The 27,490-nt window shown below is 36.2% G+C and overlaps 2 protein-coding genes across 2 annotated transcripts; both read left to right on the top strand.

Moving 5' to 3' along the window:
* Nucleotides 1-1,432: 1,432 nt before the first annotated feature.
* LOC129262423 (uncharacterized) lies at nucleotides 1,433-17,538 on the top strand. The gene is made up of 11 exons (XM_054900540.2): nucleotides 1,433-2,187; nucleotides 3,571-4,236; nucleotides 6,681-6,904; nucleotides 7,419-7,531; nucleotides 9,447-9,591; nucleotides 10,702-11,397; nucleotides 11,932-12,043; nucleotides 12,676-12,799; nucleotides 14,390-14,504; nucleotides 15,667-15,776; nucleotides 16,244-17,538. The coding sequence occupies exons 1-11, from the start codon at nucleotides 1,944-1,946 to the stop codon at nucleotides 16,335-16,337; spliced, it is 2,643 nt and encodes an 880-aa protein (XP_054756515.2). The 5' UTR covers nucleotides 1,433-1,943; the 3' UTR covers nucleotides 16,338-17,538.
* A 1,572-nt stretch (nucleotides 17,539-19,110) lies between these two features.
* LOC129260507 (uncharacterized) lies at nucleotides 19,111-26,988 on the top strand. Its single transcript, XM_064099829.1, has 2 exons — nucleotides 19,111-19,335; nucleotides 21,258-26,988. The coding sequence occupies exon 2, from the start codon at nucleotides 21,392-21,394 to the stop codon at nucleotides 22,085-22,087; it is 696 nt and encodes a 231-aa protein (XP_063955899.1). The 5' UTR covers nucleotides 19,111-19,335; nucleotides 21,258-21,391; the 3' UTR covers nucleotides 22,088-26,988.
* Nucleotides 26,989-27,490: the final 502 nt, after the last annotated feature.

Here is a 27,490-nt window from a genome sequence, read left to right as displayed (position 1 = left end):
GTTTAAGGTAATTTAGAACATTTTATGGACCTTATAAAGGATCCAAATACGGGTCAAACATAGGTACCCTATAAGAACCCTTTTTTCTAAGAGTGTAATTGACTGAAAATCAGTGTGATTTACTGCATGTGTTGTGTATTTTCAGTATCCATTGAATTTTCCAGGATAAGAGTCCCTACTCGAAGAAAAATTGTGTATAAAATATAATGGAAATTAAATGATGAAAAGAAACAAATTCTATTATTTACTATAGTTAGATGCGACGTCAATAGAGGCGGGTCCCGGGGAGATTGCCCCTAAGATTTCGAATAAGGGAGAAAATTGGGAAATGGAACAAAAGAGTAATAAAGAAGGAGTATAAAAAAGAGGGATTTCGAAATTTAGCTCTATAATGGCTCTATTATTGACTTGACCGATTATGACATCATCTATTGGTCGTATTACCCCCCCCCAAAAAAAAAAAAAAAAAAAAAAAAACACACACACCCCGCCAATAAAATACCCTGACCGTGTCCCTGAAGGTCTTCTGCTTTGTATACTTTTGCAAATGTACTGAGCCTTCAGTGTGTGTGTGTTTTGTTTTTTTAGTTTTTTTAGTAATCCCCGATATAATTTGTTTTCAGGGCCGAATAAAGTAATGATTCTGATTTCTAAATGTATGCATGAATATATATAGATTATTATATTGATTATTTTTTATGTGAAAAAAAACCCCATTAAACATCGGGGCGGATCGAATCCACGAGGCGGCATCCGGAAGAAACTTGGATGGGGTAACTCGACTGAAAGAGGGCGCCAATCCAGACATTGCCTGGTATTCATGTCATGACACACTATTATTGTAGGCTTATATACAAAGTGTGTTGTCAGTGGCGTACAAATGGGCTCCCCCGGCCCCCTCCAAATTTTTTACGACCACGAAAAAAAGAGAGGCAGAAGGACAGAAAAGGAAATTTAGAGGGAAGTGTAAAAATCTATTACAAAATACATGAAATAGGATTTTTTTTTAATGTCAAAATATTTGCTCATTCGCTTCGTTCACTCGCAACTTTTTAAAATCAATTTTATGCGATATCATAGACTCCCAATTTTTGTTTGGTCTCATTACGCCACTGTATGTATGTCATGTGCCCCAGGTAAGTATGATCGCCATCATAAGCATGGGCACCAGGGAAAGATTTTGAAGCCGGGGTGCTGGTTTGGAAAAAAAATGAGCACAAAAACAAAATAACAAATAGGGGGATCACTCCAAAATGAACTAAAGTGGAATTGGTCAAAAGAATTAGAAGCAAAACAAAAGCTAGGCCGGGTTTACTCCAAAATGAGGTCATTTTTAGTTGAAAGAAATTGGAAAATCAAGAATAAAAATCCAAAATAAGGCGAATTTGGTCAAATTTCTACATAGTACCAATTACCTGAGACGAGAATAAGCACAGCGCTCGCTCTCACCATATTGCGCAATTATCAGAGGGTGATTGCGCAATCTCTATGTTGATTTTTCTATTTGCCCTATTCCTGTACGTCGCTTGTACATTTCTACCAATGACAGGTTTCAGTGTAATTTTAATTATATTCAAAGCTATCTATCACTACATTTATCGGCTGCCCATTTATCACTAAATTAATAAGGAATACGAATAGCAAGTTTATTTTGTTGCATACATATTAGTTTTATGCTATAGGCTAGCTACATAATCCTATTCACTCATTCAACAACTCTAACGACAGGCATTTCGGTCATTCGATATCTGACCTAGATCATGTGACTGATCAGCTGACCACAATTATTTATTTTATCCATCGCATTTATTATCGGTGGTTGTGTTTGTATTGACTGGGTATTGCGACATCGCAAAGCAATTCTCTTGTCAGCGATTCGATATAAATAGGGGTCCTGAATTTGAGCTCCAGTAGCATTATTCGACTGCTAGAGATTTTGAGAGATGTCAGTAAGTTCTTCGGCCGAAGTTAGTGGAGAGGTGAATAAAGAAGAATGTCCTTGCACTAGTCAAAATCGACAACATACCCTCGACGCTGCAGAAAGTCTCGCCGAGCCATCCGCGGACAAAATTGCAGAAAACCCCGATAGAGTTTCATCCGGTAAAACAGCAGCCGATTTGTCTGCGACTAGAGCAACGGATATTGTTTCATCAGGGGAAAAGAACATCCAAAATGGAGCAGTAAAAGGTTATTTTTTATGTTTTTTGTTAATCTTGATGGACATCATTCATGATCTCATGATACTAACAATTTTATTTTAAATCTAGATCTTAGTTAAGTAACGTTATTGGCTATTAAAATTAACTGGGATTTTCTAATTATTTTCTATACTTAGTCTTTAGCCTTTACTTTACATTTAGTAATTTACACAAATCTGACTTGTGGCGTGCGCCTGTAATCCAAGCTATGTGGGGAAGTTACAAATTGATGCAGAGGTTCGAGCCCTGGTCACATCTTTCAGATGGTGACGTTGGTCGGTCCCAGACGTAAATAATCATATCTGATTGATACACATCTGACAAAACTCAAATACACACACACTGACTTGTAAATAATAATGGGATGCTCAGCCTTCGCCTTTGGCTGATATCTTGTCTTGTCTTTCCATTGATGCCCACAATCAAAGTGTTGATTATTATTAATTATATTAGCTGATATTCAGTACGAGGCGGGAGCTGGAATGGCAGCCGTCTGCTTCGAGGAGTTTTAAACAGCCGCCATTAGGGGGTTAACAATGCAAAATCCCCCCGATGGGGCTCATCAATTTTCATCTTTATTTCATAAAAATATATAAAAAGAACTGGACCAAAATAAAGATCATTATTCCGTTTTGGCCTGAAATGCATCAAAACGGAAAAATAAACTTAAAAGGACAAATAACAGTGACATACTTCAGTTGTCGCGCAACTTCACTTCCCTGGTTTATCCGAACTTAATACATACACATATGGCCATTGAGTACCTGTACAGATCGAGTTAGAACTTCGGTCTCTGTAACTGGTGAGTGGATTGAGCTAACGGAGTTCAGCGGAACAACCAATATAACAGACCAAAGCTTTTAGTCTAGAACTTGGAATACTCTTTTTGTGGTAGTGCATGTCTCTCATTTCAATATTAGTGCCACATTTGATCATCCATAATTAAACTACAACTTTAGACAGTTCTTATTTAATTTTAAACCAGATTTCAGAATACAGATGTTTTTAAAGATGACAGATAATATTAGTCTAGGGCCTTATTAGAATGGAGGAAATGGCCTGTCAGGGTTTCAAACTTCCAACCTCATTATCAGGACTCCTTCAGGTACTGTCTAACGACGATAGCAGGCAGCCTCAAACCTCATCCTATTTCCAATTTATGTGTGAAAACTCAATACTATATAGTTCAAAATTGAAAAGGCACATTGGGGTGATGCAAAGTGTATAAATATTCATAATTCAAGTTTCAGACTTGAGTATTTTGCCTAGATGTACATTATGCAAGAATACATGAGTATTTATCATTTAGTTACAAAACTTTTTCCTTGGCTCAGGTTCACAAAGTTATTGATAATCATATCTTTGATTGCAGGTACAGAAGAAACCTCTGTCAAGTCCAATACTGGACAGACAAACTACAAAGAGGACGAAAAGAAAGGAATAAGTCCAGAAACACCAGGAGCAGAAGATCAGCGCCAACGAGCTCAAAAGAAAGCTTGCTCTTTTTTTGTACGATCCGGTCGATGTCGCTATGGACAGTACTGTAGATTCCTCCACCCAGCTCAGTCCAAATCTGAGGAGAGTGAATATGGGTCCGCAGTCAAACCTGATGTTAAGACACCATTATCGAGCTCAGAAGGGAAAGATTCCAAAACAAAACAGACTTGCAAGTTCTATGCAAGGTCCGGATGGTGCAGCTATGGCTACAGATGCAAGTTTGCACACGTGAGGAAAGAAGCTTTACCCGACAAGGATTCCGATGTAAAGTCTGGGTCACACCAGAATCAGCCTACAGAGGGCGGTATTGAGGAGGAGGATGTCTTGGTGTCATCCACCACGAAGCTTTCACTTGATGATGGAGCGGAGCAGGAACCGGATGGGAGAAAGCGCTTCAAGAAGACCAAGACACCAAAGCAAAAGAGATGCCGTTTCTATGACATGGGTCATTGTCGTTCAGGGAAGAGATGCCGCTTCTTGCATGCAGAGAAAAATGAAACTGTAGTAGATAATGAGGATAATGCACATGAAGACTCCAAAGGTTTGTATTAACTATTTTTGTCTCACCTGCATAGCAGAGTGAGACTATAGGCGCCGCTTTTCCGACGGCGGCGGCGACGGCGGCGGCGGCGGCGACGGCGGCGTCAACACCAAATCTTAACCTGAGGTTAAGTTTTTGAAATGACAGCATAACTTAGAAAGTATATGGACCTAGTTGATGAAACTTGGCCATAAGGTTAATCAAGTATTACTGAACATCCTGCCTGAGTTTCATGTCACATGACCAAGGTCAAAGGTCATTTAGGGTCAATGAACTTAGACCATGTTGGGGGAATCAACATCAAAATCTTAACCTAAGGTTAAGTTTTTGAAATGTCATCATAAATTAGAAAATATATGGACCTAGTTCATGAAACTTATACATAAGGTTAATCAAGTATCACTGAACATCCTGCATGAGTTTCACGACACATGACCAAGGTCAAAGGTCATTTAGGGTCAATGAACTTTGGCCGAATTGGGGGTATCTGTTGAATTACCATCATAACTTTGAAAGTTTATGGATCTGATTCATGAAACTTGGACATAATAGTAATCAAGTATTACTGAACATCCTGTGCAAGTTTCAGGTCACATGATCAAGGTCAAAGGTCATTTAGGGTCAATGAACTTTGGCCAAATTGGGGTATTTGTTGAATTACAGCCATAAATTTGAAAGTGTGTTGGTCTAGTTCATAAAACTTGGACATAAGAGTAATCAAGTATCACTGAACATCCTGTGCGAGTTTCAGGTCACATGATCAAGGTCAAAGGTCATGTAAGGTCAAAGAACTTTGGCCACGTTGGGGGTATTTGTTGAATTGCCATCATATCTCTATAAGTGTATTGGTCTAATTCATAAAACGTGGAAATACGAGTAACCAAGTATCACTGAACATCTTGTGCGAGTTATAGTAGTTTTCAAAATCAGCACTGCTGCTATATTGAATCGCGTGATGCAGGTGAGACGGCCAGAGGCATTCCACTTGTTTTAATTTCTTGCCCATGAATGTTTTCAACCTGTTTTTGTCTCACCTGCATAGCAGAGTGAGACTATAGGCGCCGCTTTTCCGACGGCGGCGGCGGCGTCAACACCAAATCTTAACCTGAGGTTAAGTTTTTGAAATGACAGCATAACTTAGAAAGTATATGGACCTAGTTCATGAAACTTGGCCATAAGGTTAATCAAGTATTACTGAACATCCTGCCTGAGTTTCATGTCACATGACCAAGGTCAAAGGTCATTTAGGGTCAATGAACTTAGACCATGTTGGGGGAATCAACATCAAAATCTTAACCTAAGGTTAAGTTTTTGAAATGTCATCATAACTTAGAAAATATATGGACCTAGTTCATGAAACTTATACATAAGGTTAATCAAGTATCACTGAACATTCTGCATGAGTTTCACGTCACATGACCAAGGTCAAAGGTCATTTAGGGTCAATGAACTTTGGCCGAATTGGGGGTATCTGTTGAATTACCATCATAACTTTGAAAGTTTATGGATCTGATTCATGAAACTTGGACATAATAGTAATCAAGTATTACTGAACATCCTGTGCAAGTTTCAGGTCACATGATCAAGGTCAAAGGTCATTTAGGGTCAATGAACTTTGGCCAAATTGGGGTATTTGTTGAATTACAGCCATAAATTTGAAAGTGTGTTGGTCTAGTTCATAAAACTTGGACATAATAGTAATCAAGTATCACTGAACATCCTGTGCGAGTTTCAGGTCACATGATCAAGGCCAAAGGTCATGTAAGGTCAAAGAACTTTGGCCACGTTGGGGGTATTTGTTGAATCGCCATCATATCTCTATAAGTGTATTGGTCTAGTTCATAAAACGTGGAAATAAGAGTAACCAAGTATCACTGAACATCTTGTGCGAGTTATAGTAGTTTTCAAAATCAGCACTGCTGCTATATTGAATCGCGTGATGCAGGTGAGACGAGAGGCATTCCACTTGTTCCTCTCTATGTTTGCCTGGCTCGTTTTCTCAAATTCTGTGTTTCATGTTATTATTATATCTTACATGGGTTTCTTTCAAGTTAATTATTTCTTCATTGGCCATGAAGATTTCAGTGTCTGTCAAATGTATTCATAGACACTATAAATACAGTATAGTAGAAAGTAAAATGCAATTTATTTAGGGAGATTTCTTATGACTGGTGATATAAAATGCCATGGTGAAATGACGTGGAGAATAAATGAATGATCAAGTGATTTATTCAAGTTTTCTCCTTTGATTTCTTCCCATCAATGTTTTCAACCACTTTTTTTTCTCTACTTGTACCTTGGTTCTCATTCTCAAAAAGTAAATTATGATTTATTTACAGAGATTTATTGCTTTATTCATGACTGATGATAGACTATATCGGTCATAATGATAGGATGCTGTGAAAGGAAACCAAAAATATATTATAAATCTCAATTTTGAATAGCTCCAAAGCAAGAGGACGAAGGCGGGTGGCAACCTGCTCGTAAACCGGTCGGACCGGTCACAAGCCGTCCATTATCTGAACTGAAGGAAGGTGATGCAGCCAAGATGCGGGAGACGGAGATCACGCAGCTCAAGAAGAGGTTTCCTGGAGACAAACTGGTAGTGAGCGATGACGGTGACAATCCATCGTATCGCTTTACTATCAAGCCAACAGATCCTGACTGGGTAAGCCCAACGGTCCTTTTAAAGAAGTTTGTGATGAGACAAATTTGATAGCAAGTACATGTCTCTGCTGTGTTTTTTTTCTTTTCAAAAGACAGAAGGGAAACTCTTTGTATGAAATGGCAAATGTGTATTTTGAGATGTATTAACACAAATTAAGACACATATTAAAATTGGGATTTTGAAGACTACAACCATGTCAATACCTTTCTACAGCAATCTTGATTACCAGTATTTCAAGATTCCTTTATTTTAGTTGCTATGGTTGAGTGGCTAGTAAACATACAGCTATGTTGGCAGAGAATGAGAGGCGGGTTTGATTCATACTATGGAACTTACACTAACCCTTGTTATAGTAGATATTTTATCTGCGATACTCTTATTGTACATCAGATAGATGAAATTTAGTACCAATGTGGGCAACATCGATCCCTGTAAAACAATTTTCATGTTGCATACGATCTGTGTTCTGCACACTTTAAAGATGAGGAATGTTAATACCGTCCTTTTTCCACAGCCTTATGATCTGAACGAGTTTGATGTGTCTGCCATCTTTCCCTTGGATTACCCAGTCTCACCATTACAAATCAGCCTCCCGGAAGATCAGGTCCTTCCTACTATCATATTGAGGTAAGTGTTTTTTGCAACCACTCACTCTAAAATCCTGCAAAAGTATACGCCTGTTACACTGGGAGCTTCCAAAAGGTAGGGGAAAAGGGAAATTTAAAAAATAGGAAATGTCAGAATTGTTCTTCGAAATGTTTGTCGTTATGTTTAAAATAAATAGTATCGTGATACATGAATAGTTGTGAGCATTTTTGATCTGGTGCTTCTAACTCTCTCCTTTGAAACAGAGGGCTATGGGTTCAAATCCCAGTTATAGCATAATTTCTTTCAGCAATTCATTCATCCACATTGTGCCACACTCAACCCAGGTGAGGTGAATGGGTATCCAGTAGGATTAATACCTTGAATGCACTAAGCCCCTTTAAAGGTCAAGTCCACCCCAAGAAAATGCTGACTTGAATAAATAGAGAAAAATCAAACGAGCATAGTGCTGAGAATTTCATCAAAATCGGATGTAAAATAAGAAAGTTATGACATTTTCAGGTTTCGCTTATTTTTCACAAAACAGTGATATGCACAACTAGGTGAGTCAGTCGATGATGTCCATCACTCACCATTTCTTTTGTTTTTTATTGTTTTAATTATACAATATTGCATTTTTTTTATAGATTTGACAATAAGGACCAACTTGACCGAACCATATAGTATTAAATAATGCTAATTCCACATGTTCAGGGAGGAATTAATCGTTGTATCACTTGACGATGAGAAAATTAGAATATTTCATATTTCATATAATAAAAATATACATAAGAAATAGTGAGTGGATGACGTCATACATGTAGTCTCCTCATTTGCATACCAGCCAGGATGTGCACATAACTGTTTTGTGAAATTGTCATAACTATCTTATTTTTCATCCGATTTTGATGAAATTTTCGGTGTTATGCTTGTTGGATTTTTCTCTTTTTATTCAAATCAACTTTTTGTCGGGGTGGACTTGTCCTTTAACCAGCTTGAGCTCAAGTCAGGGTTATATATAGTGGATGGTGCAGCATTGAATTTACAATTTGATAATTGGCATATCAATGCTAAATTGTGTGTGTAACTTGACTATCCCAGTATGTTATCTCTCTATCATATTGGACACTGAATGCACTGTAGTGTAGGACACATACCATATGGGTAGATAAAGAATTATTATTTCTTGGACTTTAAACCAGTGATTGTATTAACCTCACAGTTATCAATTCAGTGCATGAAGGATATATGTCCATCCAGGTCTAAATCCTTTACTTGTAACATGTTAAATTCTTAAGTGCACTATATACATGTATTAGAAAGTAAATGAATTCATTTGTTTTACAAAAATCATAATTTCCATGTTTACAGGAATCTGTAACATAATGGCATCTTTATGTGTGTTACTTTTACCAAATTTTTATTCTAATTTTTTTTAGCTTTTTCTGTTCTTTAGTCATTTCTATTACTGTGTTCAAGAACCCGTTGCACAAAACTTAACATTAACCTTTGTTACATAATTCTGGTTCAGCATATTTTTGAAGATGACATTTGCAAGAAATATCAAAAGGAATATTTTCACCCAAAATTTAGCATTCTACCAGCTATTTACTGTGAGTTCAAGGCAGAAACATTATTTTATACAGTTATTTTCATGATTAATTACTTTAAAAAAAATATATGTAGTAATTTTCTAAAAAATGTACTAAACAGTCTTGACTTTACATTTGGCTCTAATATGCATGCAAATTTTTGTGGCGATCCTGCAATCTCTGGCTGAGATCTGAAAGGGGGTTCAAATTGACTGACCCCCACCCCCATCCATAATAAACTGGTGTGAAATAGCATTAATGGTTAATACATGTCCCATGGGAAGGGCCCTCAACAGCCAATCAAAATCAAGTACTCCAGGAAAGTTACCATCCATCTTTGTGCTCTTGCCATTCCCAATCTCCAGACACATTTCAGATGCTGCGATTGAGTGGTTGGAGGCTAGGGCTGCTACCAACAAACTTTCAGGGAGAGCAGAGCTCATGATGCGGCCATTCCTTCGATGGTTTGATCGGAGTCTAATGAGACTCTTCACAGAGGGCGCTAGGAAGGTAAATTCATTCTTTTCATGCTATTAACCTTTTAGCTATGTTTTTCATCATTTGGTTAAAAAACTGCTGATGGTTAATCCCCCTCATCTTGATCCCCCCAAAAAAAGTTTTAAAAAATAATAAAAAATAAATGAATTAAAAAAATAATAAATTAAATAAATAGATAACTAAATGAATAATGAATGAATGTACATGTATAAATAGATAAATAGATATATTCTATCTTGTCTTGTCTTTCCGTTAATGCCCACAATCATTATATTGATTATTATGGCATATGAACGTCAAGATTGACTTGACCTGAATTTTGCCGGGACCGGCAGGTGCAATACACCGGGGTGAACACCCTACTCTTTAACGAATAGTGTATTGGTTTTAACGTGCATAGGTTGTGACTCTCCTATACACGGGACCAACATTTGCGTCCTTTCCGCTGGACGGAGTGTTTTCCAACTGCATTCACACCTGCACTGAGTACATTGGTGAGGCAAGCTAACACACAATGCTATAGCATCAGATTTTTTGTTAGACGCGTTTTGGCATGAGCAGGACTCGAACCCCTCACGTTGAGATCTACGGTCTTATCCAAAACATGCGCTCTCACCGACTGAGCTACGCTGCCTCCCTAAGATATATATATACATATACATTGAACTGCTTGTAAAGTCATCCTATGGTGAATTTGTAACCATTTCGAGGCCCTGAGTGTAATATTTATTCATGCAGTTATTTCCCGAGATATCACCATATTCATAGAATGATATGGCTTTATGATCTTTATTGTACTTTCAAATAAAAATTAAATTACTATACATGTATACAAAAAGACAATTTGTAAAAGACCATGATAGAATTTACAGCTTGTACTATAATTTGTACAGCTAAGTCTTTTAATTATGTCAAACTTTAGCTGAATTCATTGCTTTATTCAAACAGCCTATTTCACACCAGATAATGTCTTTCTTTCTTTCCACTACATCAAGGCAAACAAATAAAACAGAGGTGAAATAATTATGGACATTTGAATTGCAATAGCTCAGGACAATTTTATTCTAGTATTTCGGAGAGCATGAATACTGACATATTCGTCATTTTCTTTCATATTTGCAGTTTAAGAAGGAGGTGTATGCTAAGGCTGCAGGCTTTGAATTTATCTCGTATTCTGCAAAAGGAGGAGAGGAGGAACTGGTTGATCAGGAAGAATTGGACGCTCCCTCCCATCCAAAGGAAGAATTCATCAACCATGAGATGGATGAGAACCGAGAAGAAGCTGAGGGCGATGAGGAAGATGATGATGATGATGATGATGATGAAGATGAAGAGGAGGATGCTAAAGAAGAGGAGGGTATGGTAATAGAGGGAGATACCGAAATACAGTCAGGTGACTCGACTCAAGCGGTTGCTGCAACAAGTTCCTCTTCACCCCCTCCAGACCAATCGCCTCAAACACCCTCCAAGTACGTATCCCCAACAGAGAACCGCCGCGGCACCGAAATCCGCTTCCCTCGCATGGAGATGAGCGAGTTCGCTGCAACCCTCGCCTGCGAGAAGATCAAGATCCGGATCCAGTGCTCCCGGTGCAAGGTCCAAACAGATGTCGGCGTGGCTCCTGGTCTCGCCATGGTCCTAGGATGTTCTAAGTGTCAGAGCCAGCAGGCTGTGGGGTATAGACCATGCATTATTCATCAGTTCTCATCTGTGATGGGTTTTCTTGATCTCACTGGTTGCGTTCCTGTGGATCTTATCATATTTGAATGCAAGTTCCTTGTCTCTTGTTTGGAATGCTCTACAAATTCCATTATTCAGGTGTGTAGCTTGTTCCTTTTGTTTTGCCTTCCATTCTATAATGTGACTGCTAAATAAAAGTTTTGATAAAATGAATAATAAAATTTTGTGAATTCCTTGATGTTTACAGAAGATTACAATTATGTTGAAAGCACCGTTGTGCTGCCGCCTGATGGGGGGGGGGGTGTCTTAGTGGAGCTATTCTTCCCCCCTCCTAAAAAAAAAAAAAACTATTACTGAGAAAAAAGGTCAAATTTCCCCCATGCATATAAGCCAAGTTCTGCCCCCCCCCCCACTAGTGTTTTTTACTCACTACACCACTGGTTGAAAGAATACTACATGTATAATGCCTTAACTGACTTGACTTGGTAAAAAAAACATGTTATATAGTAACTAATATTTCTTGTTATGCATTCTTTAAAAAAAATTGTTAATGGCTTTGAAAACTCACAAATAATGCTTACAAAATCACCATATAATTTATTCCGAGGAGCAATATTCTAGTAAGAGTATATCTCATACGGATAATGGTTTCCAATCTTACTCCTTAAACAGGGCATTCAATACGGCCAAGATCGTCTTGCGTGGTGCTCCAAATGCCACAAAAAGATGAGCGTTGCCATGGATACAGCTAGATTCCAAAGACTTGTAGCTTCTGTACCTGAAGGTAAGCTTCGATTTAATACTTTTGTTTTGATCCATTTTTTCTTTATCATTATTTTCTTTTTAATTCTAATGTCAGGACCATTCTCTTTGTGGAAACTGTTTTTATTTATCTCCAATTTGAGCATGTCGTGTAAAATGGGTAGGGAGGTGCAAACAAGTTTTCCCTCAGATAATTCCTGAACATGATTTGATTGAAAGGACAAAATATGAGTTCTTTGTGTCTGTCAATAGAATTTTATTCTTTTCTTTCTGTAGGAGAAACTTGATATGTGCTAGTGTTGTTTGTTAGCATACAAATGATGTTATGAAGTTGCTCTCACCATCCTATGGGATGTGTTTAGAACGAATATGAAATCTTGGACTAAATTAATCCAGAGCAAGCCCAGCCGTAACATTTTTTGGTGTCCTCTTTATCATAACTATTTTCTTGCTAGTTTGTAGTGCCATAAAGAAGTCTCCCTGCCCTAAAGATATCCAGATATAAGGCCTGTGAAATTATCAGCAGTAATCATTAAAGCTGTATATAGTGGAAATATATAAAGAAAGATGTACCGGTAATTTGAAGTGCGTTTGTGACATTTTGAGTAAATTTGTCCGTAAATCAAAACTTTTCTTCTTATCTTAATTGTACAGGTAAGACAGAGGTTGTTGCAGTGAAGAAAGATAAGCGTCAAAAAGACCCTGCCATTCGAGAGGGGTTCCCCCTACCAGCCAATGGAACGTGCCAACATTACAAGAAAAGCTTCAGATGGCTCAGGTACATAGTTTAAAAACTTTCTTTGCCCGTTTTTTAGTATTTAATAAATCTCCATAAATTTTCCATAGATTTTACTTCAGTTCGTCCTCACATATAAACTGTTCACTATTTGAGATAAGATGTTGCTGATGATACCATAAAGATAACCAATACTCTATCTAACTGGGTGTTAAGTGCGTGTAATCAAAACAATGAGGGAAAGTTACAAATTGATGCAGAGGTTCGAGCCCAGGTCACGTCTTTTGGATGGTGACGTTAAAGGTCGGTCCCAGACCTACATGTAAATAATCATATCTGATTGATACATGTCTGACAAAACTAAATTACGCACACACACACTTTCATGAACTAGAATATGGTGAGTTAGTGAGGTTCTCATCAGATTAAAGTTCAGGGCCCCATTTCATGAATGTCAACTTTTGCTAGAATGTCCACTACCATGACAACAGTGAAAATTCTGTTTTCTGATTGGCTCTTCCAATGAAAGTTGACATTCAAGCAAGAGATGCTTTCCTAGCAATTTTTTTATGAAATGGGAAACAGGGTCCCGTAACTCAAAGGTTAGCAATTAATCATATGCTTGATTTCTACAATTGATTTTAGTCAGTGCAATCAATCGTAGAAAAATGTTCTACGATCATCGCTAACCTTTGTGTTACGGGCCCCAGGGCCTCGTCTAACAAAGAGTTGCAATTGATCTGATCAACCTCAACTATGGAAAGCCAGCAACGCCCACAACTAAAATGCATTTTAGTTTAAAATCTTTTCTAGATATGATGTATATTCATAAATTCATAGTTTTCTTGACAATTTGGTGTGTTTGCCTTTGTTTACAAAGGACATTTGCAAATTTCCTGTAGAAAGAATTATGACACTGATGGATTTCCATAGAGTTACGATCGATTGGATCAACCGTAACTCTTTGTAAGACGGGGCCCGGGTCTGCTAAAGTATAATATGGGCGTGGAATACAGAAAAGAAAAAAATAGCTAAAATACAAAGTATAATTCTTGCAAGAATACAACTCAGTACCAATGTAATGTATTCACATGCTCTAAAAGTCTGCAATTATTTGAGCATCCCATTCTAATTTTGTTCGGTTTTGGGTTGGTCTTTTCACCAGACTGGTAAAAGAGCAGAAATTCTTGTTTATCTATGTTGCCAAGCCAGCTAAATATGGATGTATCATTTAAATCAAGAAAGTTATTTGTAACTTCTGAATAGTTTTTTTGAAAGAGTGCCTTGGAAGTTATTTTAAAGGAGAAGTTTACCCTGAAGAAAAGTTTGTTTTAAAAATAGCAGAAAAACTAATGAAAAATATTGGTGAAGGTTTGAGGAAAATCCATTAAAGATTAAGAAAGTTATTAGAATTGATTTTTTACCATACGATATATAGGAAAGCTGCTCACATATGACATCACAAATCAATCAATTATTAAAATTCTAATAACTTTTTTATTCTTTGATGGATTTTTCTCAAACGTTTGGCGATATTTTTAAATTATTTTTTCTGCTGTTTTTACTTTACAATAAAATTTTCCTCAAGGTGAACTTTCCCTTTAATGATTTCTATTTGCTTGTTTTGTTCAGATTTCCATGCTGTGGTAAATGTTACCCATGTGATGAATGTCATGACGTAGCGGAGCTGGATCACGAGATGAAATTCGCCTCTCGCATGGTTTGTGGATTCTGCTCCAAGGAACAGGTAACTTTTCAGGCTCGAATTCACAAAGCTGGTTTTTAAACCAACAATTGAACGCATGGTTTATGCAGCTTTCCTATATAAATTATGCTTATTTACTGTGTATATTAAAAAATGTCCAATGCTGATGCACGCTTTTGTCATAGTGCGCCAAAATGACGCTTGTTGCCATGGTTATCAACGCTATTTTATTCATGAGTCCACTGTTTTTAATTGATGAGTCCACTCTTCAAACAGTGGACTCATGGGTTCAACCAATTGTTTTAAAGACCACCTTTGTGAATTCAGGCCTCATTGTCTGAGTCGGTTAGCCCTCTGGGTGTCAAAATGGATGATCTCACTACCAAATGTTTGAGAATGAAGGTTCACGAGCCTTACAGGTGTAAGGTGCTTACAATTTGCTATGGAACCGAAGGTGACTGTCATTGGGAGAACAATAAAAAGATTGGAAAAAAAAAGACTGAATAATATAAAGCTCTTATGAAAGGATACTTGGGGTACTTGAATACTAGAATATGATTTAGAAAACTAAACAGAGATTGTGAGTTAAATTTCAGAGCCCTCATTAGAGATAGTTCGGCCAGCCCAGTTTCAATGGGTTGCCCACATGGCACATGATGCTTTGTTAGGCAAACCCAATTCAAAAGAAATTGCGTAACCCAAATGAGTTGGCTGAACTCTATTAATGACTCTGGTCAATTTAATGAAACAGCGCCATCTAGAGTTGGGATAATATACATGTTCTTATGGAAATTTTATCAATAAAGAAATGTTATAATTTCCATTTTCATGTATATCATGTTTCTTCTGTTATATATAATTTGTGTCATTTTGTTTTTCTTATCCAATAAATATTGGGCAATTTTGGGGGTTCTTTTTTCGTCAAAATTTTTGTCTGACAAGTTGTCAGATCTAACAACTTTCCTTGATTTTGATTGACTGAGAACCACAGTTCTTCAATAAACGGTCTAGTGACCAGGGTTTGATTCCCAACTTGGTCCACTATATGCGCTTTGGTAAGGCATTGGTCCTCTGGCTACTTGCTTACAGTACAAGCCTTGGAGGTTTCTATAGCAATGTATCACCATCATCACAATGGTATCTCCACAGAATACATGACCCTGTTGAAAATGATGTTTTTCTTCTCTTGTATCTTTTGATGTAGCCTTACTCTGCTGACAAGCCTTGCCAATCCTGTGGATCTAATGTTACCAAGTCCAGGACCACTCACTGGGAAGGAGGAACCGGATGTAGGAACAAGACCAAAATGAGCCGGTAAGGGTAGACTTGTGATGGTGATGATGATGATGATGGTGGTGATGATAATGAGGATGATGATGATGGTGGTGTTGATAATGAGAATGATGATGATGAGTATAATTATGGTGATGAAGAAGATGATGATGATAATGATGGTGATGATGATAATGATGATGATGATGATGATGATGAGTATAATTATGGGGATGAAGAAGATGATGATAATGGTGGTGATGATTATGATGATGATGATGATTAAGTACCAAACTTGCACATTACTTCTATGGATGGTGATACATGGATGACTTTGCTGTGGTGGAATTGCTCACATGTGATAATAAAAAATAAAATTTGATAATAGTAATATCATCAGACAAAGACGGATTGTGTACATTTATTTCAAGAAGCTAATTTGATTTCATATTAAAATAAAAATATTTTATCATTATTTTTACTTTCTCTTTTATTTCTGTTTTCTCCAGAACTGACAAACAGAAGTTTGCCAACTTGAGTAAAACTACATCACGTCATGCCAAGAAAGTGGAGGAATTTCAAAAAGGGAAGAAAAAGAAATAAACTTGTACCCCAACCTCCCCGGCCCACCCACAAGAACTGAAATGGAAGAAACTAGTTTACCTCAATTCATTTGCTATACATAAGCCTGCATGGTGTCAATCCAATTCATAATTTGCCATTATTTCAAATCAATCTTACATGTTTATTTTATGCAAATTATTTACATGTAGTTGTAAGTAAAATATATCAACAATATTTCATCTCAAGATTGAACATGCTTAGCATAATAGTGTGCAAAACGTATGTGATAGCATGTAAAATGTAAGAAAAAGAATAATGCTCTGTTTTTTGTAAACTTTCAAAGTGCATTTGTGGCTGTAATTATGCTTACAAAACAAAGAAGAATGTTGAAATTTTCAATAATGTATAATTTGCTATTATTTCATATCAATCTTATATTTTTTTAAGATTAAGGTTGTAAAGAAGATATATCAAATGTTACAATATATTGTCACTAGAATGAATATGCTTAGCATTATAGTATTGGACAAAATGTATGCATTAGCATGAAAAGGTAAGAACTAGTATATTGCCCTGCTTTTTTTTACTTTTTAAAGTTCATTTGTAGCTGCAAATAAGTTTGCAAAAGAAGAATTTTTTCCAATTTCATCATTATTTTATATATATTTTTTTTCATTAACATTCCTTCCTTGGTTATTTGTCTGGATGGACACTGGGCTAAGGCAAGGGTAGAAGTTTTAGTTAATTCTTTGTTAATATCACTCTCCAAATAAAATCAATTGATCAATTGCAGTTCTCTTGTTGCTATACAAAACTTTTCTCAACAATTGTCTTAACTGTGATTTTCAAGATTGAACAATTTTAGTAATCATTTATGTTTTGAAAGAAACTTGGGCAAAATGAGTGTAGAATAGCAGATGTATGTTTCATTTCTGTTTTGTTTAGATTTTTATTTTATTCTAGGGCTTTTTGCTTCTTCAAAAGAAGAATTCATTTAATGAATATGACATGGATATATCTCAAAAATAATTTGTAAAGAAGATATTTCTATAAATTACAAATAACTGAAATTATTTTATGTTGAATCAATTTAATTGCAGTTGATAATTAAACACCTGAACAATTATAATTTGATAATAAAATCATCACTAATGATAAATCCGAATGAAATGTCACTTTCTAAAGATGATTCATTTTTGAGGAGATTATAAGACACTGGTGGATGTAATATTTGATATAATTGATTTGACCAAGCTATTACTTATTTGCCTTGAGTTGTGGTCTGGTGAAAAGTTTCATGAATGGGAATGATGGGAAGTTTTATCCAACAAAGAACATAGTGAAAGTGCTTCTCGGCTAGTCAAAGTAAAAAAAAAGTTGTCAGATTTGGCAACTGGACAGACAACAAAGTTTGATGAAAGGCTTCCCAGATGAAGTGATATAAACTTGTCAATGGTTAATGTTTAATTGTATTATTGATCAATTGATTAAGATTGATTGATTCCCCAACAATTGATTGATTCCCCCAACAATTGATTGATTGATTGATTGTTTGATTGCATGAATTTAGTTGATAGGTGAATTCATTAATTGAATGGTTAATTGATTATTATAAAAAAAGATGATAAATATGTGATTAATTGAATGAATGAATCAATTAATTAATTAATGTAGGTTAAGACTATTTTCTTGTTTAAATTATTGATTGGTTGGTTGGTTGGTTTGGTTGATTGATTGATTGATTGATTTTTAGTTGATAGGTAAATTCATTTATTGAATGGCTTATTGATTATTCAAAAAAATGATAGATATGTGTTTAATTTAATGAATGAATCAATTAATTGATTAATATAGGTTAAGGTTCTCTCAATGATTGATTGATTGATCGATTGATTGATTGTTTAATTGATGTGTGGATTTGGCAACTGAATGGTTGAGTGTTTTATATGAATTATATACTGATTAAGCAATCAATAAAATATATTGTTGATTGCTTTTCATTTGATGGGTTTAATGAAAGAATGGTCTGTTAGCTAAATGATAGTCAAATGCACTTGATCACGTTATTTCTACATTTAATAAATATTTGATAATCCATCCATTTATGGAATCCAACTTTCATGGAATTATTATTAATTGGATTGATAGGCCAATCTTCATATCAGGTATTCTTGGCATAATGTTGACCTTCATACCTCACCCCAGACGATGTATTTTACAGCGAGAGGGAGAAATGGGGGTAGAGACGTGGAGAGGGGAAGGTGATGGGAGTTTAAGAATATTCGAGAAGACAAACGTATATAGGCCTAAAAAGATACAAAGTTGATATGATGTGCCATGGAGCTAATTTGTATGTAGTAGCTCCATAGACGTACCTAAATCCACATAAACACACACTTATAGAAAAAGAATGTAGACCCGGTTGACATGAATATTTCATAATTCATCATTTCACCGCCCCTCCCCCCACCCCAGCAGTAAAAATCGCATTATTTGTGGTGATGTTATATTGTTTCGCTTGCTTGCGGATTTTCAGAAAAAAGCACCCCGTGTAAAATTCGGCCTCTCAACGATTTTCCACATAATGCCATACCCCCCCCCCCCCTAGCTTGCTTATTAGGTGACTCGATCCAGTGGCATTTCCTGCAATCCATGACCAAACAATGCCAAAGTCTAGTATGTAAACTTGTCTAGATTAAATTAATGCTGGAAAGGGCCACGGGAACGACGCACGAGTTGTACGCAAGTCTGGTTAATTATTGATGAAAAATTATTACTCCACCCCGAGAAGTTAATTTATAACACGGCAATTAAAACAAAAGCGCTGATTAAGGTATATGCTCATGTTTTATGGCATGTGTTTTCATACAACTATAACGTTCGATTTCGGTGTTATTAGGGAACTAAAGGCAAGGATTCATAAGACATATCTTTTATAGAGAACTTAGAAGTGAAGGATCGCGGATGGGCGACTATTTCTTTATATGAAGGTTCCAAAAATGATTTATACAAGGAAATTCGGATGATATTGGTACATGTAAGTTGTGGTTTATATTATTAAAGTTTTTTATGACTCGTTATCGCCTTTTTCACAGCTGTATAGATCGGATATCGAACAGTTGTCAGGTATATATAATATATTTCGTAATCAGCAATCGAGCCCTGGTGGTTTAAATCAAGGAGTGTAATCATTTTAATCTTTGAAATCATATCTCTTGTTTTAATGTAAATTTTGATTGCATGTAGTTTGCGTGGGATTAACAGGGAGAATCCATGCCGATTTGTATTGCGCAATAAGATAAGAAAATTCCATGCGCACTTCCCTATCAAATTATATAACTTCGAAATATAGATCCATTTCCATGAATATTTTGTAAGATTTATGAGGGAAAATTTTATCCATGAAGCCAATCAGACGAATCCCTTCTAATCATGGCTGTATACGTAGCGAGAGCAGGGGCAGTCCCCCCGCCCGATTTTTTTTTTACTTAACTTAACTTTTTTACTGATTTGTGTTCAGGGATTCTTTCAAGTTCACTTTAAAAAATTCAAAAGCGCACCCACGACAAGCTCCGTCATTTCTCTCCCTTCTTTCGTGTTTCTCCGAAGATTTTTACGCGTCTTGCCACCCCCCCCTCCCCCCCCCCCCCCCGGAAAAATAAAATCTGCGTAAGGCCATATGCAATATCAACACAGTGCTTGGACTTCTTCTGGGAGTCTATTTCCTCAGCTTTACTTTTCCCTTTTTTGTGCTCGATTCGATTCAATTACTACTTAATTTACATGTTAGTGACCATTTTTAAAAGTCTTGTATTGTATAATGAGTTTTTTATTCTTAAGGTTGCCTCTTATTCTCTTTCCAATTTCCACCTCTTGCTTTCCATTCTATTTTGTCTTATCCCTATTTCTTTCACTTTCTCATCTTTTTCCTCTCCTCTCTTTCTTCCTATCTTCATTCCCCCTATTCTTCATTGGTGACACTTTGCAGTAATCATGTTATGGCCTTTGGTATTCATTTATGATACATTTCTTTTTCATCTGTATGAATTTGTATTGTATTTAATATATATTTATGTTTACTTTATATTTTGTTATATTTCTATTTGTACATGTAAACTTTCACTCATTTCAGTCTTTGACTGCTTGTGATTGTATTTTGATAGTTTTATTGCAATAAAATCCAATATATATATATATATTTTTTAATTTTCAAATATCAAGTTTTGCAGATCGAACATGAATCAGAAAATAAATTATTATGATAGCGTAAAACAGATATGATAGAGTTAAACAGAATGATGCATAAAATTAAATATGTTGACATGATCTGTCTATGGAGAGTGTGAATTTCCTTATTTTTGAAGAAAAAAAAAATTTGGAATAAGAAACCAACATGAGTAAAATACAGAATACGAATTTGGAGTGACAAGATCGGCCTTTGAGATTTTCCAGTTAATAGCGCAGTAGAAAAGTAAATTAGCTTTTGTACTCCACAACATTCATTTGTTATTGCATTATCAGGATTGTCGCCTCGATCCTTACCCCAGGTCCTTACCTCAACATGTACCTAAAAAATACAAACGTCATCACTATCATCACAATCCGGTATGGTTACATTGAAAATTTAATCAAGTCACGCCCATAGTTCCTTATCATCATCATTATAAATCATTACCATTATAATCATCATCATCATCACTGCCGCCACCCCCACCACCATCATCTTCGATCGTCATCCTAGCTGTACATACCACAATCATCACAACCAGCTCAATCCATGAATATTATACCACCACCACCACCACCACCACACAAAATTTCAAACATTTGAAAGAATTATTTTGCATGGACTCATTTAACATGATGAAAGAGGGGTGAATCGAGAGGTAACAACTAATAAAGCCTAATCATGAGAGGAATAAAGTTATAGCACTGCATGTCCTTTTCTTAATCTTTCAGATTTCAAAACGTGCTGATCGACCATAGAACCCTAAGGTTATATTAGAAAACCTTGGAGTAATTAACCCCGGTTATCTGGTCAAGGAGAAACTCTGAAAGAACATCTAGTTGCATAACTATTGACTCAGGACGGCATGGGGCTGGTGATCGGGATCACAGCGTGCTGCTGTGCTTACTGCGCAGTCAAAAAGAAGCGGAAACAGAAGATGAAACGACTCGCGGAAGCCAGGGCAGCGAGCGAAGAGAACGGACTCGACGCCGATGCCGAAATCCCCGTCGACGAGAGCATGATAAGGGGGCAAGTCGACGACACCACCGACGACGAGCTCAACGCCGACTATCCTCTGCGGAGTGACGGGGTCCAAGTCAGAATGGACGAGGACCCGCCACCTTATCACGCGGTTTCTGTTCCCAAGGAAACGGTGCTGGAAGAGCTGGACGAGACGGGTGGTGAGAATATTGGCGGGAGAAAACATTCCTCGAAGAAAGTAAAATACAGCCACCTCTCTGATACAGCAACGGTCGTTGGCACAGCAACAGAGCAGAAGGCAACGTCATCTGTTGAAAAGGAAAGGAGTCACGTGGCCTCGCAAGAAGAAGCTTTCATCAAGGAAGTCGTCGATAAAATGTCTGAAATCGAAGACGAGGGTGCGTTCGAGGGTGGCAGTAGAAAACAATCTTCTAAAAAGTACAAATATTCGCCACTAAAGGCACCGACAAGCGGAGAAAGAAAGAGAGTTAAGTCTGGCGATTCTCAAAAAGACTATGATGAAGTTAGGTTATCGATATCTAACGATGTGTATGTAGATGAACCTGCGACCGAAGTTTGATTTTACCAAGCATATATGGATCAATTTTTTTTTTGTTATATAATCTCCTAAAAAAACACCCAAGGACCAGATAAATCACTGATTTGTTTTGTTTTGGTTTTTTTTTAATTTCATTTTGATGTTCGCATGCTTCTCTCAAAAGTATAAATTTTGGTTACCAGTTTTTAGTCCACGATCAAAGAAAACATGACGGCTAAAACCAGCTTTATTTTATGATTCTAATGTATTATTAGCCTTTTGCAAATGATAACTTAATGTCATTATCTGATTTGCGTGTTCATTAAGGAAGTTTGGTAAACCAATTACTGCATAAATGTATCACAGCGTCTTAAACCGAATAGGGGGCACTCTAATTAACAAGCTTGCTCTTTGGATATAGCACTCCTGTTTTTATGGAACAAGGGCAATTTGATTATTTGTATTGACATTTTTATGTTTTGCATTATTTTAAGTTTAACAACATGGAAATGAACCCAACGAATAAAACGGTATGAGAACGTTTAGCTGAGAAATATTTAACAAAACAACGCTACCCGCACACCCCCCCCCCCCAAAAAAAAAATTGAGCTTTATTTATGCGTTAGTGGAGGTTCATGCATGTACAAATATATAGGCGGAGTGGGGGGGGTTCTGGATGTACCGTATGATTGCAACATCTTTTCCAAAACATGAAACGAAATATCTGATGGCCAAAGACTTGCTCTTAGTCAGTAAATCAGGGTGTTTTCGTTTATCATGTCTGTAAATATTATACTTTAAAGATTATGTTGTCGAAGAGGAGGTCAACCCGCTTTCAAGTTGACTTTAAAAAAGAAGACAATTGCAGATGTTGGCAAAGTTTCGTCAAAGAATAACCTTGATGTTGCGTTTTCAAGTTTCTAAACTTTGACGTCACATGGGAGAATCTTCCCACATATGCTGTGATGAGTGGCAGATGGGGGGGGGGGAGGCGTTACTCGTAGAGAAAAAGTGTAACAATTTGGAAAATTACAATAAACGTGTGTTGAAAAACCATCCCTTGCATGCATCAATTGGGTGGACGTGATTTGAATGATCACTTTGGGGGTGCCAGGGCGAAGTTTTAATGGGGGAAGTCCTAAAAAGGGTGAGAATATTTTAGACTGCTTGTCTCAAAAGTTTTGAAGAAAAGTGCCCCCCCCCTCCCCTTTTGGAATACAACAACAAACAATGACTGTAATTTATAGACAAATTTTATTATCTTAAAGACAAATTTGTATTGTATGGAGGTCATGCTCACATGCATGTGAATTAAAAACATATATAATACTTAAAATCCCATGACTCTGTTATTCAACACTGGATTATGAAAAATATTCATTAGTATTTTATATATTTATTGTAATATTTATCAGTACCAAACTGATGTCACGGCGCACTATCACTTTGAGCTTATTTCAGCTAAGATTCTGAGTGTTAAACGCTAAACCCCTTTTTTGTTACAGTATGAGTTAAATTATGTAGTATAACTGCATGCATGAACATTCTATTTTGCTAATATTTTGCGTTTTTATTGTGTGCAAACTTCATTTTGGCAGTAATGACGTCATTAGTTTGAATGATTGATAATATGGTGTCATATGATATTACAGTAGGCATAATGTCAAATGTTTTGCATTTTCAATGATTGTGACGCATGATATTTTGTTGCTACCGTTCTTGTTTACTTCAGTGTTTTTTTTTTTTATAAAATGAAATAATTGTATTTTAGCTTTCAAAGGCGAACATGACATGTGTTCCTTAACTTGCTGGTTTGCATTTTGCCTGTCGAGATATTAAACGTGATGACAAATAGGCTTCGAAATAAGAAGTTATGCATTATTTCTTTTAAGAATTAACTCTTTGAAAGATCGCCAAATTTCGTTCTTTTTTTCGTCTAAACCATTTCTTAGAAGTATACCTGTATTGGGGTGAACAAACTTTGGTTGAAATTTAATTTTATTTACCCTTGTATTATTTTTTTTTGTTCTGCCAAGGGTTAATAAACTTTTTGTAGACAATGAGAGCATACTATTATGTACATTTCTTTGCTTCTTTATGATAAGTACCAAACTTGACGTAATGGTAAACTTCCCTTTTTTATTCAAGCTAATACAGATAAGTGTAAAAAGCAAAACTTTTTTTAGTATTAACAGATAAGTGGTATAATCTCAACTCACATTAAAACTGCATGAAGAGAAATCTTTTGGGTTATTCTTTTTTCTTACATATTGCGAGTAATCAACACTTTGATAGTAATGACGTCATTAGTACAAGTGACTGATAATACTGATGATATTAAAGTAAGTTTGAATATTTTTGTTAGGGCCTTTCATGTTTATACTTACGTGTCTCTCGTTAAAAAATGTTTTTCACCTGTCAAAGGCGAAAATTTCATTAGTTCCTGTCTTGAGGAAGATTGTAGAAAAGAATAGATATTCACATAACGCCCATGGGTCTTTTTTTTCTGCAGCATTACCATTGTTAGTTGGTAGCGAACGTCATTTTATGCAAACTCTGCTTAGCAAAACTAACATTGTTATCATACTGGTATTTGGATTTATTCTTCAGACTCAAAATCTAATTATTACAATGCTAACATTTGATTTTGTTTAAGGGGACAAGAGTCGACCAAACGTAAACTCATTATCACTTCGAAGATGATTTGTCACTGTGTTTAAATTTAGAAAACATGTTTACAGCCATAGACATCAATCAGGGGAGGGGCTACAGTGTTGGGTGCCCCCCCCCCCGATTTTTATCATTCTTTATGATGAAAAAAAGAGGAACAAAACTAAAAAAAATTAAAAAAAAGAGGGGGAAATTGAAGAAAGAAAGGAGTTTAAAAAGGAGGTCCCTAGCCGTGCCACTTAACTACTATAATTAGATTGAGGGAAATGATGTCACGTTCAGGCAGTATACTTGCAAAACATCATGGCGCCGCCTCTGATAGACCCTCCTATGCGAAAGGTACCATATTTAAACAAATGGGTTTATATTTATCCAACATTCCCTCCAACCACCCCCTCCCCCTCCACTGCCTTCTTAACTTCTCTATCCCAAAGTGAATATAAGTGGTATCGATTTTAATTACATAGTGTTAACATGGTTAAGGGAGATTGGATCGACGGAGAACCGAAAATGTGTTGAAAGACCTCTGACAAGAAATGCCGAAAGCATGAAAGTTTTCGTCGTTAATATATTTCATTTAGCCGTTGAGGCAATAGAGGGACCATATCCTGTTCGATTATAAGAAATATTTATAAGAAGTTTGTTTGTATACATGGAAAGTACACTCTAAATCTTGTTTTGTCATCACTCACTGGTCTGACTGGCTATCTATAGGGGCTAGTGTCCTAATTTGCGAAATTGTAGATGAACGGAGCAGCAAGCAGGAGGCCACCAGGCCCCACCAGGATGTCGCTAGTGATTCCGGTGAGCGATGCAAAACTGTATTTTGGGTAGCCTTTGTATTTTGTAATTTAAGATCTATTTGTAGAATTTGTTTACATGTATATGTGTAGTTTTTTCTGTAAATATCCAAAAAAAACGTTGCTGGGCAAGCGCCATGAGTAAATGCGCATAATAATACATCACCATTAGTATTACTATTATTCTTTCTATTATCATGATTGTCAAAATGATGGATGATAAATTGCTTATTGAAATGTCAAGGATTTTCATAAGGATATGATACTTTGCTATTCTGTAAAAGTAGTAAGTCAGATAAAAGGTTGATCCTGCTCAGAAAGTCGCAAGCCACAAGCCTAATATACTATCATATATTTTATGACACTATTATGCAATGATATCATAATGAAATGGCCTACATGGTTTATTATTTCGTTCATCTTGATTTAATATTGCTTGTATATATGCTCACGGAGTTAATGTGTTGTATAGTGTAATCATGGGAGTCCGCAAAGGATTATCTTTTGTGTTTAGGGACGCAATATTTGATCCCCCTCCATGAACAAAGGATAATCATCTGCGCTGACGGCGATGAGTGTATTTATATTGTCTAAGTATGTATTTGTAATATGGTTTTGTTACATAAGAACAAAGGCCTGCATGATAAAGTACAACGTTTAAGATAAAGCTCTGATTTATTTCGTTGCCTTTCACGCATTATGTTATTAAGCTTCTGTGTATGATTTTCAATTTTATGTTGACTGTGTGTTAGATTACAATACATCTTGCGATTATTTTTACATATAGCTTTATCATAGATATTTGTTTTCTTTTATGCATCCCCCGTCCTTCTTATTTTCTGATTAATCTCCTTTTCCCCCTTTCCTCCTTTTTCTCTTTCCCAACTTTCTCCTCTTCTCTCCATTCTCTTCTTTTTATCTTTTGATTTCCCCCTTCCTTTTTCTTCTTCTTATCCTACTCTTTATACTGCTCCTCCTTCCTTCTATCATCTATTCCTTCGTCGTTCTATTTTCCTTCTTATCTTTTTCTTCATTTTCTTTTCCTTATTCTTCATTTCCTTATCCTTATTTTTCAATGTACATTCGTAGAGAAAAAGTCAAACTGAAACCAGCAATACCGCACTTGACAAAATTATGTGACATGATAGAGTCCATTCTTTTATTACACTATTGCTCGCATAAATCAACTTAATTTGGAAGAACGCCAAATTTTGTCAATGTTCATTGGATTAATTTCCAAGGAGGATAAGTTGTATCGGGGTGAGCAAACTTTGATAGACCAAAGGAAACCTTTTTACCCTCTTATGTATCTGACTTGGTTGTGTCTGTACTGCCAAGGGTTAACAAACTTTTTAGGCATCGATACCACGGATATATTAAGCGAGGTATAACCAGGTGCTTTTTTCAGCCTGAAAATATTATGATTTTCATTAAAATGTTCATGATGTTTCTAGTCGAGAACAGCGAATATCATTTAGTCATTCGCATGATTTATGTTTTCACACCAGAGTAAATCCCTAATCCTGTTCATCTACGACTTGTATCCTCGTTGATGTGATGTAAATTGGCAGAGAGTTGCTTTCTGATAGAACGATGTTGACGATTAGAGTAACATATAGAAGGTGACCTGTTTCTCTGTGATCATAATGATGAACGCGTGACGAACACAGTGTTGCATAAAAGGTGCATTGGTGCTCTATTATGAAAAGGGTGATGAGAGTAGTGATAAATGAAAGGTGACTTGTTGCTATATGTTAGAAGGGTTAGGAAAATATTGGTAGATGAAAAGGTGACTTGTTTCATTGACGAACAGTAGCATACTGATGGAGAGTTGCTCTCTAATAAATACAAGGCGGCTTGTTTCTCTATAATAGTGGAATGGTTTAATGGAAGGAGACTTGTTGCTCCAAAATGGTAACGAAAATAGTGGTATATAAAATGATACTTGTTGCTCTAAGAAGGGTGACGGAAATAG

This window comes from Lytechinus pictus, chromosome 5 (genome assembly GCF_037042905.1).
Source record: "Lytechinus pictus isolate F3 Inbred chromosome 5, Lp3.0, whole genome shotgun sequence".
NCBI classification, from domain to species: Eukaryota; Metazoa; Echinodermata; class Echinoidea; order Temnopleuroida; family Toxopneustidae; genus Lytechinus; species Lytechinus pictus.
The sequence above is the reverse complement of the archived record's forward strand: the minus strand, read 5'-3'. Positions and strand labels throughout refer to the sequence as shown.

Bases quoted from the DNA above. Each gene is read 5' to 3' on its own strand.
- LOC129262423 (XM_054900540.2), top strand. From the start codon at position 1,944: ATGTCAGTAAGTTCTTCGGCCGAAGTTAGTGGAGAGGTGAATAAAGAA. The intron at 4,237-6,680 runs GTTTGTATTAAC...AATTTTGAATAG, and splicing joins TGCACATGAAGACTCCAAAG to CTCCAAAGCAAGAGGACGAA. The intron at 12,044-12,675 runs GTAAGCTTCGAT...TTAATTGTACAG, and splicing joins TGTAGCTTCTGTACCTGAAG to GTAAGACAGAGGTTGTTGCA.
- LOC129260507 (XM_064099829.1), top strand. From the start codon at position 21,392: ATGGGGCTGGTGATCGGGATCACAGCGTGCTGCTGTGCTTACTGCGCA.